At 35.5% G+C, this 13,826-nt stretch overlaps 1 protein-coding gene across 1 annotated transcript; it reads left to right on the forward strand.

Annotated features, from left to right (window-relative positions):
- Window positions 1–3,644: 3,644 nt before the first annotated feature.
- On the forward strand, window positions 3,645–12,028 carry LOC144448474 (transmembrane protein 53-like). Its single transcript, XM_078138735.1, has 2 exons — window positions 3,645–3,820; window positions 9,125–12,028. The coding sequence occupies exons 1-2, from the start codon at window positions 3,758–3,760 to the stop codon at window positions 9,983–9,985; spliced, it is 924 nt and encodes a 307-aa protein (XP_077994861.1). The 5' UTR covers window positions 3,645–3,757; the 3' UTR covers window positions 9,986–12,028.
- Window positions 12,029–13,826: the final 1,798 nt, after the last annotated feature.

Consider the following 13,826-nt stretch of genomic DNA (forward strand, 5'->3'; position numbering starts at 1 on the left):
GTTCCCATTTGACACCTGTGATACCAACTCCTCTCGTCACACCACAGCTGATTATTACATTCATTACATGGTTGTCAGCAGCAATTTGATAAAGGCTGATATCATGGTACCTAACCCTACCCCTAACCCTAACCCGAATGTCAGCAATGGGATTTGAAACCGGTGGCAGCGATTGGATGACAAAACCCCCAAAATAATGTAATGTTAGGCAATCCAATAAGCCAAAGTAAAATATGACACCCCACCCTCTTGTAAATTCTGAAAGCTCACTTATATCAACATAATATATTTCAGTTGACAAAGTAATAATGTCATAACACATATATAATCATGCAGATGCAGATAATAGGCATAACTTACATATAGTAACTAATTTACATTGCAATTGGGAAACAGATTTAAGAAAATTTAGAAGGATGAAAATAATTCAAATAAAACTTACCAAAGAAGATTGGCAGTGCCACTACCATAGCAACGACGACTCCAATAATAAAGCACGCTGTGGTCAGCATGATGACGGCACATGACGGTCGTTTGGTATAAACCGCAATGGTGGGGATTGTTTCTGCTTGATTTGTTACAGTAATATTGATATCGGCGGCAGGCTGAGGTTTTGTCTGTGAAATGGGAAATTGTTTATAATGATGATTCTGAAGTGGTAAGTGAGATGTTTAATGTAGTTTGAAGAATCATTATCTTGTTACTGTTTTTCACAATATAGGATTTCTACATCAATATTCAATTTGAAAATAACATCACTCATTCCTACAATTTTGAAAATCTGTAAATATCACGTTTCCTTTAAACTATTATGGATATTTTCAAGGTACCGGTAGTATTCCCTCCCTCCCTCCCTCCCTCTCCCCCCTCTCTCTCCCTTTCTCTCTCTCTCTCTCTCTCTCTCTCTCTCTCTCTCTCTCTCTCTCTCTCTCTCTCTCTCTCTGTCTGTCTGTCTGTCTGTCTGTCTCTCTCTCTCTCTCTCTCTCTCTCTCTCTCTCTCGTACTCTCTCGTACTCTGAAAGTTCCTCACAAGAAGACGTATGCGTAGTTTTGGCTTTCAATAATTTCAGATCTATACACATGTCATTATAAAAATTAACAACGTACCTCGGGTTTTACCTTGTTTTCTCCAAACATTTCAACTGACATTGTCACAACCACGTGTGTCGATGTCGCAAGGCGTAGTCGCTTTCTGTACCCTGCTCTGCGAACTATTCAGTTTGTGTTCGCAGTATAGGAAAACAACCCTGGTACTGTTTGTCAGTTACGAAGGCTTTCTGAATCCTGGTTTGCAAACCAATAAGTTATTGTTTATGGAACAAAGCAATCCTGGCAATGTTTGTCAACAAGTTACTTCCATAAATCTTTCTTTTATAGTACTAAAATTCGTATAATTTGAAAGCAATTTAGAAGGGAAACCATATTTTGCATGCCTTTCATTTCTATGAAATCAATTTATACCAAATAATCGCATATATTATATATATATCATTATAATAAAAATAAATATGGTATTCCATACGTTGTTGTGGTGAAACTTATACATTCGACTCTTAACGTCATCATTTACCCAGGTATTGGTCAAGTAATTTGTTTTTGTTGAATCCAAATGTAGGCTTCCCTTGACAACTAATGATTGCACGGTTCTCTGAAAGTGGCCATATGGATATTATTAAGAAATGTGTATTTTTTTGTATTTTTGATCAATAAGGCAACTTCACTATGATACAACATTACTACAACTGGAAAGAATAGCTCAGGTCTGTGTTTAACTCAATACATTGACCCTATTAAAAAAACAAAAACAAACAAACACACAAACACACACAGACAAGCACGCCAGCAAACAGACAGACAGACAGACAGACAGACAGACAGACAGACAGACAGACAGACAGACAGACAGACAGACAGACAGACAGACAGACAGACAGACAGACAGACAGACAGACAGACAGACAGACAGACAAAATAATGCCGTTAAATTTTCTATTATTTGTACGTACATGAATTGTGAAGACAATAAATCACGTGAATACGTGTAAGCAAACTGTTTACAGAGAATTTCACAATACCGTGCAGTAATTTTGTTTAATACAACAATGCAGAAATCCACAAGTAACTGTACATGCCACACTTCAATAGCAAGATCGCATTTTTTGCTACATTTACTCTTAATGAAATAAACCATTTCAATATTATAATTTAACTCCATGCAGACATTCGGGCGCCAAAGTTTTTCTCAGTATCACACACCCATAGAACGCGCAAATGTCCTACGTGGTGTTAATTTGATGTCTGTATGGTGACATGTGTAGTTAATTTCACTTAGACAAATTTAAAATGTAGCAAGAAACTGTACTCATTGCTATCTTAAAATGTAGCATGTCTAGTTTCTTTAATACTGGTTTCTGTGTGGTTGTATCAAACTGAAAAGTTAAATGGTATTGTGAAGTTGGCTGTATGTATGGTGATAAAACAGTCTTTTGAGCCCATCGCTCAGACAACTATAGGAGAGATGTGAGGAAGCAACATATGCATACATAGTCCACTGAGATGTGCTGTAGTGACTAGTTGAGTTTCCTCAGTTCTTTGTTGACTTTAGTTTGTCAGTGTACGTAATTATAACAATAATAAACTCATTGAATTTGTTGCTTAACTTATTTTTCAAGTCGTCATATTCTGGAGTAAAATGCAGGAACGTTCTTTATTCATTGAGCCACCCATTTCTCATACCATATGTTCACTTTAATAGATCTAATAATTTTCAAATGTTTATATTGGATTTTTGCTCACTTTGAATGCTAACTGTACACGTTTTAATATTACAATAACCTTATATATGGGGCATTGAATTAAATCTCAAATTTTCACCGCTTGTCATGGGTGACCACGTTAAATTTTACTAAAATGCGAAAAGAAAATACTAGAGAACACCTTCGACCCATGTGATCCGTTGTTTTCGTAAAAAAGAGAAACACCATGTTTTTTTCCTACACATGCCATTTTCATAATAATAGTTTTCAGCCTTAATGTTTTAATTTTGAATTAATGACTGGTCCCAAGACTGGAACGGAGTGGTCCTATAGAGTGGAACTAACTAATTGATCCCACACTGAAACTGAGAGCGGTTCTAGAGACTGGGTTATAGTTATAGGACTCAGTGGTCTGAGAACGGATCGGACTTTGATTTGTTCCGGAGGGAATTATTTCTATGTTTCTCGTCAGATTTTTTTCTGTAGTATTTTATATTTTTTGTTCGTTCATTTTCCGGTGGAATAAAGTTTATTTCATTTCATCTGAGACTTGTCCAATAGAGGAATTGAAAGCGGTCCTACAAAGAGTGCATTGACACGTCGACCGGCCATGATACATATAACTGGTCTGAGACGATGCGGAACGTTTGGGAACGGAACGTCAGAATTCGAAACTGCAAATATATGAAAACTATTTTGTGATGGTATTATCACAAAAAATGTAATAGCAAAAGTTGCTGTCTTAAAAATCTTGCTTATAAATAATGAAAAGGCCGCTTTCTCACGTCATAACGGTTGACCAATCAGAAGCTGATACTTTGAAGGTCATCTCGGGTCACCAATGAACTTGCCAGCAGCTGCACGCTCGTATCACATGTAAAGCCGGCGTCTTCATCAGTTGTATTCATTTGATCTTGGTATCGCGCACCGTTCAGGTACGAGCGATAGTTGATGGACAGTCAACATTTGGCGAGAAAAACGTCAACATATAAGCCATCGCCATGTTTTCAACGATGAAACACACGATCGCTCTGAGAGGGATGTTTGATTCTTTTACTAAACAGGTAATGTGTCAACCGCTTTTGTCTCACACGATCATGCACACGTCATCATCGTTCACTACTCTCTGACTAAGACCGTGGCACTTGCGAATTGTAGGACAAAGCAAGGTTTTCTACCTCTCTAGCTAGTCTTAGGCAAGGTTCAGTGTTTAAAAACGTGGATCACACACACATCATCCACTGTACAATATGGACCATTCAATCAATCACGCGATCCTTGTCTTAAAACTGGGACATTGTCCGACAAAACTGGGCTGGGAGGGACACACATACACAGTGCAAGGACGGTACACGTGTGTACATGTAATCAGCTTAGCGGCGGCCGATCTAATCATGCGCTAGTTCTGCTTGCATACGGAGTCATTCGGGATTCGATTCTGACAACTCTGTCCCCCCCAGACCGTACCCGTGCGCCGTCTGCAAGCAGGACTACTACTAGTGGTATTACATCATGCGCGACGTTGAAAAAAAAATATCCACGTGTGATTCGGTGTATGTTCCTGTTACATTGATTAGCCATTTACTCGTCTCAGGAAATACGTAGTTTGAAATGCATTGTATCCCTTTCGAGGAAATTACAATTTCATAAGTCTTTGTTTGGACTGGTATTGAAGGCTTTGGATCCGGGTTTTTGATCCAAACAATCCCTGTCGAATATTCGACCCATTGATATTGTTATTACTTATCAAGTAGGTTATTCAAGTTCGATGACCTCTCTGCAAGACACCGTAAAATGTACCATTTGACAGTAAAGAAAATACCCGTTAAAATTTGATATTTTTAAATTTCTTATTAGGACTGACTAAACTAGGCACGCTAAACAGGTCCACGGTGTTCGTTTTAGAACGTGTACAATATTTGGGCAGATTGTGATCTTCGTGATAGGGGATGGCGATGCTTGGTCCGTCCAGGTTCCATTATGATTATTTACCTTCAGAAATGAACCCTGGACTTTGCACGCCCTTGCTTTATTTATAGTTACAGTAAGACTACGAAAAGTACTGTCATGATAAAGACTGGACTGTACAGTATGGGTTGTTCTCCAGGTCCTCACTTGTAATCTATAAAACAATATACATGTAGTATGGACTAGGTTCTTTGACTCATTGGAGGGATAATGGAATGGAGGGGGGGGGGGGGGGACTGATTGAATTTTTGAATTTGATTGATTCACTTGATATAGTTAGAATCTGTAACTCTTTCGAAATCAATCAATCACCAATCAATCAATTAATCAAATGATCGATAAATTAATTAATCTATTCATTAAATAGTTGATTAATTACTATTTAAATCAGTGCTACCATAACTGATATAGTCCCAGACAGTGTTATGTAATCGTCAATAATAGCTGGCCATAAGTCCAGTTACATAATCCCAAACCTGAATGGATCTCTCAGGGCTCAAAATTACGATAAAGTAACGATAGTCCCATTTCCACAGACTGCCAATTCTTGTCATGGGGTTACCATAATTTGCAGCTGGTAGCCCACTAAGGCTATCACTGATTATGTGATGATTTAAAGGATGGAAAATTTATGGACATGGAAATGTCAACACATATATTTCCAAGTAGAGGAACTCTGTTTTCAGTTCTGGAATATGAGACTACTGGTCACTGTCCTTGGGCTACAATTTCCAATATTGGTAGCCAACCTGGACTAACAAAGAAAAAAAGTTAATTTAGAGCCGTCTCTTTAGAAATATCTGATTGTGTTTATGTTTATATTCGTCTGCATACATTTAAAGAGAAAATCATCAGGAGCAATTCCCAACACAATTTTTTTTTAAAACAGTAGATTTTTTTTTTAAACAGTAGATTTTTTTTTTAAATCTGAAGAATGGCAATAGTAACAAATCTTAAGAAAGAATTTTGCATGATTGCTTTCAAATTGATGTAATTTTTTATAATTAAATGATATATATTTTAAAAATAAATAACAGAAGTCTAAAATACCTTGAAAGAGTACTTTATTCAAAACCTGGGGGAAAAACACAATGAAAAAGGATTCAACAATGAATATTCATGGTCTCTGGGTTCAAGGTGTCAAATAGACAATTTTACATCCATTTTAGTGATACCCCTGATGATGTTGAAGAGATATCAGTGATAATTTGAATTCATTCTTCCAAAATATTATTTTTTTGATTATGAGTAGCAATTTTTATTTGAAATTAAAATAAAACATTTCATGATACCAGCTGTTTAGGTAATATTAATCCCATTGACATAGATACTATACACTGTTAAGTGTGGTCAAATATTTGCTGATTGTGCAAATAATTTAGCTTGGCCTACATGTAGTGCACGTTATCTTCCCTGGGCTATGTGATATGATTTTTTATAACCAGTCCTTTAGCATGTTATCTAAACAATGTTTTTTTTTTTTTTTAAAACGCAGGTCATTTATTTATTACTTTTTGTATTTCCCTCCTACCCTTTATATGGGTTTCTTAATGTGATAATGCAAAATTAATAGTCTAGTTACATGTGCGATCATCTTGATTATCACATCTGCATATCGGTGTGCCCTCTAAGCCAATTTGATGTGTCACTGACACAATTTCTAGTAACACACCAAAATAAAATTTGGTGTTCCCCTATCTCTTACTCTCAAGAATTGCCAGTTTTTATCATTTTGACTCACAATAACAACATTTTGTTATCATTAGAGGGCACACATACTGCTGCCCATTCGTATGTCTCATACACACACAGACACAGACACACACACACACACACACACACACACACACACAGACACAGACACAGACACACACATACACGCACACACAGATACACAGACAGACAGACACATGCAGACGCAGACATCTTTTTACTTGAAATATGTAGTGTTAAAATATGTATAATAGCCGAAGAATTCCTAATTATACATTTTACCAATTGTAGTGTCCTAGTCATAATTACATGTGAAATAAATCATGTGTAATGAATATCTTTATATAAAACATTTCATGATACCAGCTGTTTAGGTAATATTAATCCCACTGACATAGATACTATACACTGTTAAGTGTGGTCAAATATTGCTGATTGTGCAAATAATTTAGCTTGGCCTACATGTAGTGCATGTTATCTTCCCTGAATTCCCTTCATTACACATGATTTATCACACACACACACACACACACACACACACACACACACACACACACACACACACACACACACACACACACACACACACATACTCACACACATGATATTTGTAAAAAAAAAATGAAGTAAAAATATATCTGCAGCAATGTAAAAATCCTAAGTGTGCCAGTACGTTTAACATAATACACACCAACATATCTAAACATAGTGATCTGATGTATATTAACATATGGAAGTGTGACCCAATTACCCAGTTGTACATAACACCACACTAATATTAACATATCTAAATGTAGTGACCTGACCAGCCTGCCCTCTAAGCCAATCTGATGCTCCGAAATTTATTGTTCCTCTAGTATCTCTTACTATGTGAGGACTCACAAGAAATCCCAGTATTTCTGACTCACAGCAACAAAATTTCATTAGAGGTCACACTAAACTTGACCTATTTTTAAAGTGGGTCACCTGTGTAAGGGTCAATATATATATAATCTACATTTGATATCATCCGGACAAAGTCCATCAACTGTATATAAATAAAAGAGGTACATGTAGATTACTCTGATTGTCAAATTATAAATATCATGATAACACTAAACAGACTACAAATGCAACAAGTAGAGCAGACACTGTTTAAGGGATGCCTCTGTGTTATCATTATTGTTTTTATCTCAACATGAAATCATCCTTGTGATCAGTCTCACTGACCTTGATAGTTCGTTCCATAGTGTAAATTTGCAAGCTGCATGTACAATGAATTTCGCATGGCCAGTGTGAAAGAAATAGACATAACTTTTTTATTTTCAAGATAAACTCAATTGATAAAGCCCCTGTATATTAACAATTCTACACTTCAATTCAAACAATCAAGGCCAAGTGTGGTATCTGATAACAGGAGGTTGTAAAATACAAGCCACCAATATCAAGACTGACTGTTACTAAGCACACTATTTTTATAGACAATGTTGCAATACAATGGATTGAACCTTAGACTGAGATTGAACACAAGACATCTATTTTACGACCTCTGGTATCAGATACCACACTTGGCCGTTGATTGTGTGAATTGAACTGTCAGAAGAAGAGTGTAATTGTTTATATACAGGGGTCTTATCAATTGAATTTATCTTGAAAATCACAGTTATATCTATTCCTTTCACACTGGTTATGTGAATTTCATTGTAAGACAAAATCTCCTGTACAGGGTTTTTGAACTAAATAATTGTAATCGGTATAATCAGATCCGAAAGGATGGTTCTTTTTATTCTGTTTCTCGTGACCAAACAGATCTTATAGTTATATTTATAGAATCTCATCAAACGATACAGAAAAAATAATGAAAGACGATGAATTCTGGCCCTATCAGAAAAAAAATGCAATATTTATACTGATGGTAAGACTAACACTACAAACTTGTATATCATGACGAAAAAATGACTTTCTATCACTGACGTTTGAGACTTTTGTTAAAACAATTGATAGTTTCCTTCTTTTTTAATTATCATTTCTAAGATATTAATAATGGGGATTGACTCTTAAAAGTATGATATGAAATGAATTGAAATTATCCACAACATGTACATGTACACACACACACACACACACACACACACACACACACACACACACACACACACACACACAGACACACACACACACACAGACACACACTTTTTTTCTCTTTTATGTGACTATTAAACTATGCCATCATTTTTAAGGCATCGCACTGAGATATATGAAAATAGGATAAAGGTCTGGTTGTTTCCCTTAAAATATCATTGTTTAGCCCCCCCCCCCCCCCCCCCCCAAAAAAAAAAAAAAAAAAAAGAGAGAGAGAAAAGAATTTGTTGTGGTCAGGACATTTTGTCAAAAGTGGTTCAACGATGTGAATTTTTTTTTATTGACAAACCTGTCACTCAATCTACTATTTATGGCAGTTGCTGTTCTTTTTATTTAGTACTTTTGAAGTGTGTGTGTGTGTGTGTGGGGGGGGGGGGGGGCAGATGAAATTTGTGTGTTTAAGATTAGCTCTGCAGTTGTCTTCACTGAAGCAGCAATTAATGAAGGGATGGTTATTTTGTGTTTTCACCTGGATCTGCATGGGCTGGACAAACACGTAAAATATATACCAAACTCATGTATCTCAAAGTGTTCATTTTCTCATATTGATAATTTATTTTTTGCAGCCAGAAAAAGTTGGCCATATTGTGAGGGCATGCTCCATTATGACTCCAGCAAATGTCACTGCCAAGAAAATTGACGACAACCTACTCTTGAAGAAAAGTGAGGGAGAGGAGGCAAAATCTGGTGATAAAGAGGAGCTGTCCAAGCCAATTGTGTTACTGTTCAGCTGGATGGCAGCAAAGCAGAAACATCTTGAAAGGTTTGCAGATTATTATCTCAACAGGGGCTGTGATGTACTGACCATCAAAACAACACCGATGCAGTTACTCATTCCACGGAAAGGAACACAAGTCATCGCAGAAAATGTCGTTCAGTTTGTTCAACAGGAGGAATACCGAAATCGGCCATTGTTTGTTCATGCGTTTTCAGTCGGTGCGTATCTTTACTCCGAAGTGCTCATCAAAATGCAGAATATGATACAGCAGGAGAATACGATTCCACGAATCATTGGTCAGGTTTACGACAGCGCTGTTGATCTAGATGACATCCCAATTGGCTTATCAAAGGCCCTTGTGAAGAATCCCCTTCTGCAAGTCAGTTTTCAAAAATCGTTAGAACTATACCTACGCGCTACTCAAAAGATGACTCGCCAACACTACGTAAAGGCGTCCAAAACTTTTAAACATTCTCCGGTACCTGCACCAGCATTATTTATCTACTCAAAAGCAGATCCTATCGGATCAGCGGAAATCAACGAGAAGGTAATAACATTTATGAGAAATGAGTTAGGGTATTCTATTGATGGAGTGTGCTTTGAGGATTCCCTTCATTGCAGTCACATGTACAAATATCCTAAGGATTATCTTGGTGCACTGAATAAGTTTCTGCAGAGATTTGAATACTTCAAACAAGATAGCAAGTAATTCAACCTTTTTAATACCACTGACATACAAGCCAGTTTGTACATGTTCAAACTAAAAATAAGTTTCTGCAAAGATTTGAATACTTTAAGCAAGATAGTAAGTAATTCAGTCTTACAAATACCACATACAAGCCAGGTTGTACAATGTACATGTTCAAACTAAAAATAAGTTTCTACACAGATTTGAATACTTCAAACAAGCTAGCAAGTAATTCAACTTTTTAATACCACATACAAGCCAGGTTGTACATGTTCAAACTAAAAATATGGGTTTACACCATAGTCTTTTTATGTCATTAAAGTGGGGTTTATTAGTTTTCCCGATTTTTTGTAATTATGGTTGAGGAGCTGTAACTACGTCGTATATTTTCCCCAATAATATTTTTCTTCATTCAGTCAGAAAATACTCGGTTAGAGGTTTTGTCAAGTGATTTCCACGTCTCCTGCCATAATTTTTGGAGGGAATCCAGTTAAAGATATTTTGGAATGCAGGTGTATTTTACCTACCTCTCGAATGCCCTGAACAAAAACATTGATACTTTGTACACTTGTGTGTATGTGAATATAGTTGTTGACACCATTATTTAGAACTTACCTTCAGTGTGTGCTTTATCATATTGTATCTTTGCCAGTGTTACTTTGTGCAATCCAAACTGGTTCCACATACATAGAGATGGAACATTTAGAATTGTGTTTTGTCATGTATAACTTGTGTCTTGGCTATTTACCATTGTTTTACATAAATATAGTGTTTTTGCTGAGATTGGGGAATCCTGGTAACAGAATGGGAGAGAGAGGGGTAAAAATGGCAGTGTTTCCCCATAGATGGTCTATATGGTAATTTTGTTTTTGGAATGCAGGTAAAATGACATGGGAACGCTGGTAGATTTTACCTGCTTTAACCACTCTTAGCAAAACACTGATAGTGTTGTAAATGAGAAGAACATTGCAACCATTTAGTAACTTTTTGCAGGTATATAAGACCCTAAGTAAACCATAAGTGAGACTGAGTCTGAGACTCTCATTTTGAAGAAAGTCCAAAACATCACTTCTCCTGTATTTGGGGTCTTGCCTATCTCCTTTTTTGTGCTGTTTGGTGATTCAGTCGGAAAAAAATTCCCCTTTGTGGTAATTGCCTGTAATACAACTGTAAACAGTGACCCTATCATGATGAAGTCAGCTATCACAACATTTCAACTTTAAGAATTGACATTTATTTTTTTTGACACTTCCCAAATAAAGTACAAAATATTATACTTATTAGCTGTAGATCATGGTTTGATAAAGTTAATTGTGAAACTCTGATATGAAGCTTCATTTTTCACACAAAAATGTGAATTAAAAATGAATACATGTACTCAGTATCATGTGAGTAAATTTAGATCGACTTTCAAAATTTGTAGGTCGATGGATTTGGTAGAATGTTTTATAGAACTCTTTACAGTACATGGCAGAACTAGTTCACAACCCATACAACAATACCATTGGACCTGGATGCAATTTGACCTTGCATTGAAAACCTGACGAGCGAAGACAACAGTCATGCAGGCCGATTGTTTGGTATGAATGTGCCACTCTTAGTTTTTAAAAACACAATATCCAAGGACAGAACTAGTGTGGGTCCATTGTTCTGTTATAAGTTTTGGGTTATAAATAAAATGATAAGGAAAATGGTAGATACCCTATACGATCTATGGGAAAACATGATCTGCATAGTTGTAGATGATCTGCATAAAATGACCTAACACCAAGCCTTGCTGTCAATGACTCATTTACATACAAATGAAATGGACTTTAAATGCTCTATTCATTAGAGTATGATGCGTGTAAACAATTAATGAAAACGTGACCATTAAGTTCTAAATGTATCTGGTAATTGCCATGTCCCAACTTTTTGATTTAAAATTGATTTCAAATATTAAAATTTGAGACAAAACTAAACCAGTGATCCCAACATGATGAAATATGGATATTGTTCGATGTACTGTCATCAATCTGCCCCAACATACCCAAATATAAAATAAATCTGATTTAATGTGAAATAAATGCCTTTAAAAGTACCTAAATTCTGTCAGGTGATAATTTATATGTATTAATTAGTTAAACTGTACAGTGCTTTGTGCAGGTATTCTATTGTGAATACAACCATAGTTTTGTTCATCTACCACCTAATTAGCATATACAGTTATACCTATAAAATCAAAATGAGTGCATATACTGTACACGAATTTCATCTACTGTAGATCTACAAAAGACGAAACAAAACCTATTGACACGTCATCTACCAAGTTTTCAAGTCACAGCTCATGACAGATTCTTTGCATTAGCAGTTCAAGTGCAACTTTCTCGACTTGGTAAGCCAGCAAGTCGGGTGTCATAAAAATTGTTTGCATCTCTAAAGCTATTTGCAATGTCACTGATAATGGGTCGTAAAACTGATAACAACTGATATAACATTAGGGGCTTCACACTTAGATATTGAGCTTAGCTTTGCCTGATGTGTTATGTAATAGTGCTTTATCACATTTGTAAATATTGCCAACAAACATTATTCTGTGATAAGAAAGATAAGAAACCCCACTTCCTTAGCTAATGGCTTGATTCTGTAATGTTGATGTACAAAAATATCCACCATTGACAAAGTTTTGTCTACAGTAGATCTACAATAGACGACACCTATTAACACCTCATCTACCAAGTTTTCAAGTGACAGCTTCATCTACAAAAATATCCACTGTTGACAAAATTTCATCTACTGTAGATGAGATTCCATGAAAGTTCATAAATGCATCTATATCTCAATTATAATATTTTGTAATAATATATTAGAAAAAGTTATTGTTAATAATCTCCATAATCATATTTTTTTGACATATTTATATCGATGTAATATAAGATATAAAAGTTCAATATATACATTTTATCATGCTACATGTAAGTTTTAAAAAAAATCCGAAAAACTTCAGTAAAATAAACAAAACATGAAAACTCAATGATTATTGAGAGCACCTTACCTCATGTGGATTTTTTCAAACCAATTATAATTAATTCGCTTCTTGACTAATTAGTTAATTTACTTTTGCCTCCTTTACAGCTAAAATGATGTTGGCTTGGTGTTTCACTCATGGGACATTACATTTGACACCTTGAACACTGATAAACATTGCTATTCTTTCACACTGCAGTAAAACAGGCTTCTAAAGAAAACATTACACATGGACTCAATAAATTGCAAAATATTAATAAATGTGTAAAAAGGTTGTTATTGTACGTACAATAAGAAACTTTTAGCATTTTGTGATGTCATGAGTTTCAAACACAGACTTGGTCAATGTTCTTTCACATTCATTTTTCAAGTAGGAAGCCATGATATACTTATTGTATACCAAAATAAATGCCACATCCTCATCCATATGGTCACTGTAATCACTGGTACATATGTAAATGTAAACTTATCATTGAAAAAACACATCACCAACAATTCTGAAAAGTTGCAAATTGAATCTCTCAACATAGATACAGAATGTATTTAGACGGAGAATGACTGGTATATCTATTCAGGCCTTGTGTATTGAACAGTGCCATTTTTTGAATGTTTACAAATATAATTATATTTTATGGTTTGATAAATAGTTATGTCAAACAGCCTTTGATACTGCACTATGTTTTTAACGCACACTGCAAATTTAAATTTTTTTAAAGATGAGTGGAGTTACATATCTTCAATGTTGTGTAGTGTACTGTCAGTGAATATGATGAGGAGATTATATTGTTCATGGTTCCAAGAATTAATAGGACAGTAAAATATAGTTACTTTGGAACGGTAAATTTGGAAATGAATG

The sequence above is a fragment of the Glandiceps talaboti genome, chromosome 17, assembly GCF_964340395.1.
Source record: "Glandiceps talaboti chromosome 17, keGlaTala1.1, whole genome shotgun sequence".
Taxonomy (NCBI): domain Eukaryota; kingdom Metazoa; phylum Hemichordata; class Enteropneusta; family Spengelidae; genus Glandiceps; species Glandiceps talaboti.

Bases quoted from the DNA above. Each gene is read 5' to 3' on its own strand.
- LOC144448474 (XM_078138735.1), top strand. From the start codon at position 3,758: ATGTTTTCAACGATGAAACACACGATCGCTCTGAGAGGGATGTTTGAT. The intron at 3,821-9,124 runs GTAATGTGTCAA...TATTTTTTGCAG, and splicing joins TTGATTCTTTTACTAAACAG to CCAGAAAAAGTTGGCCATAT.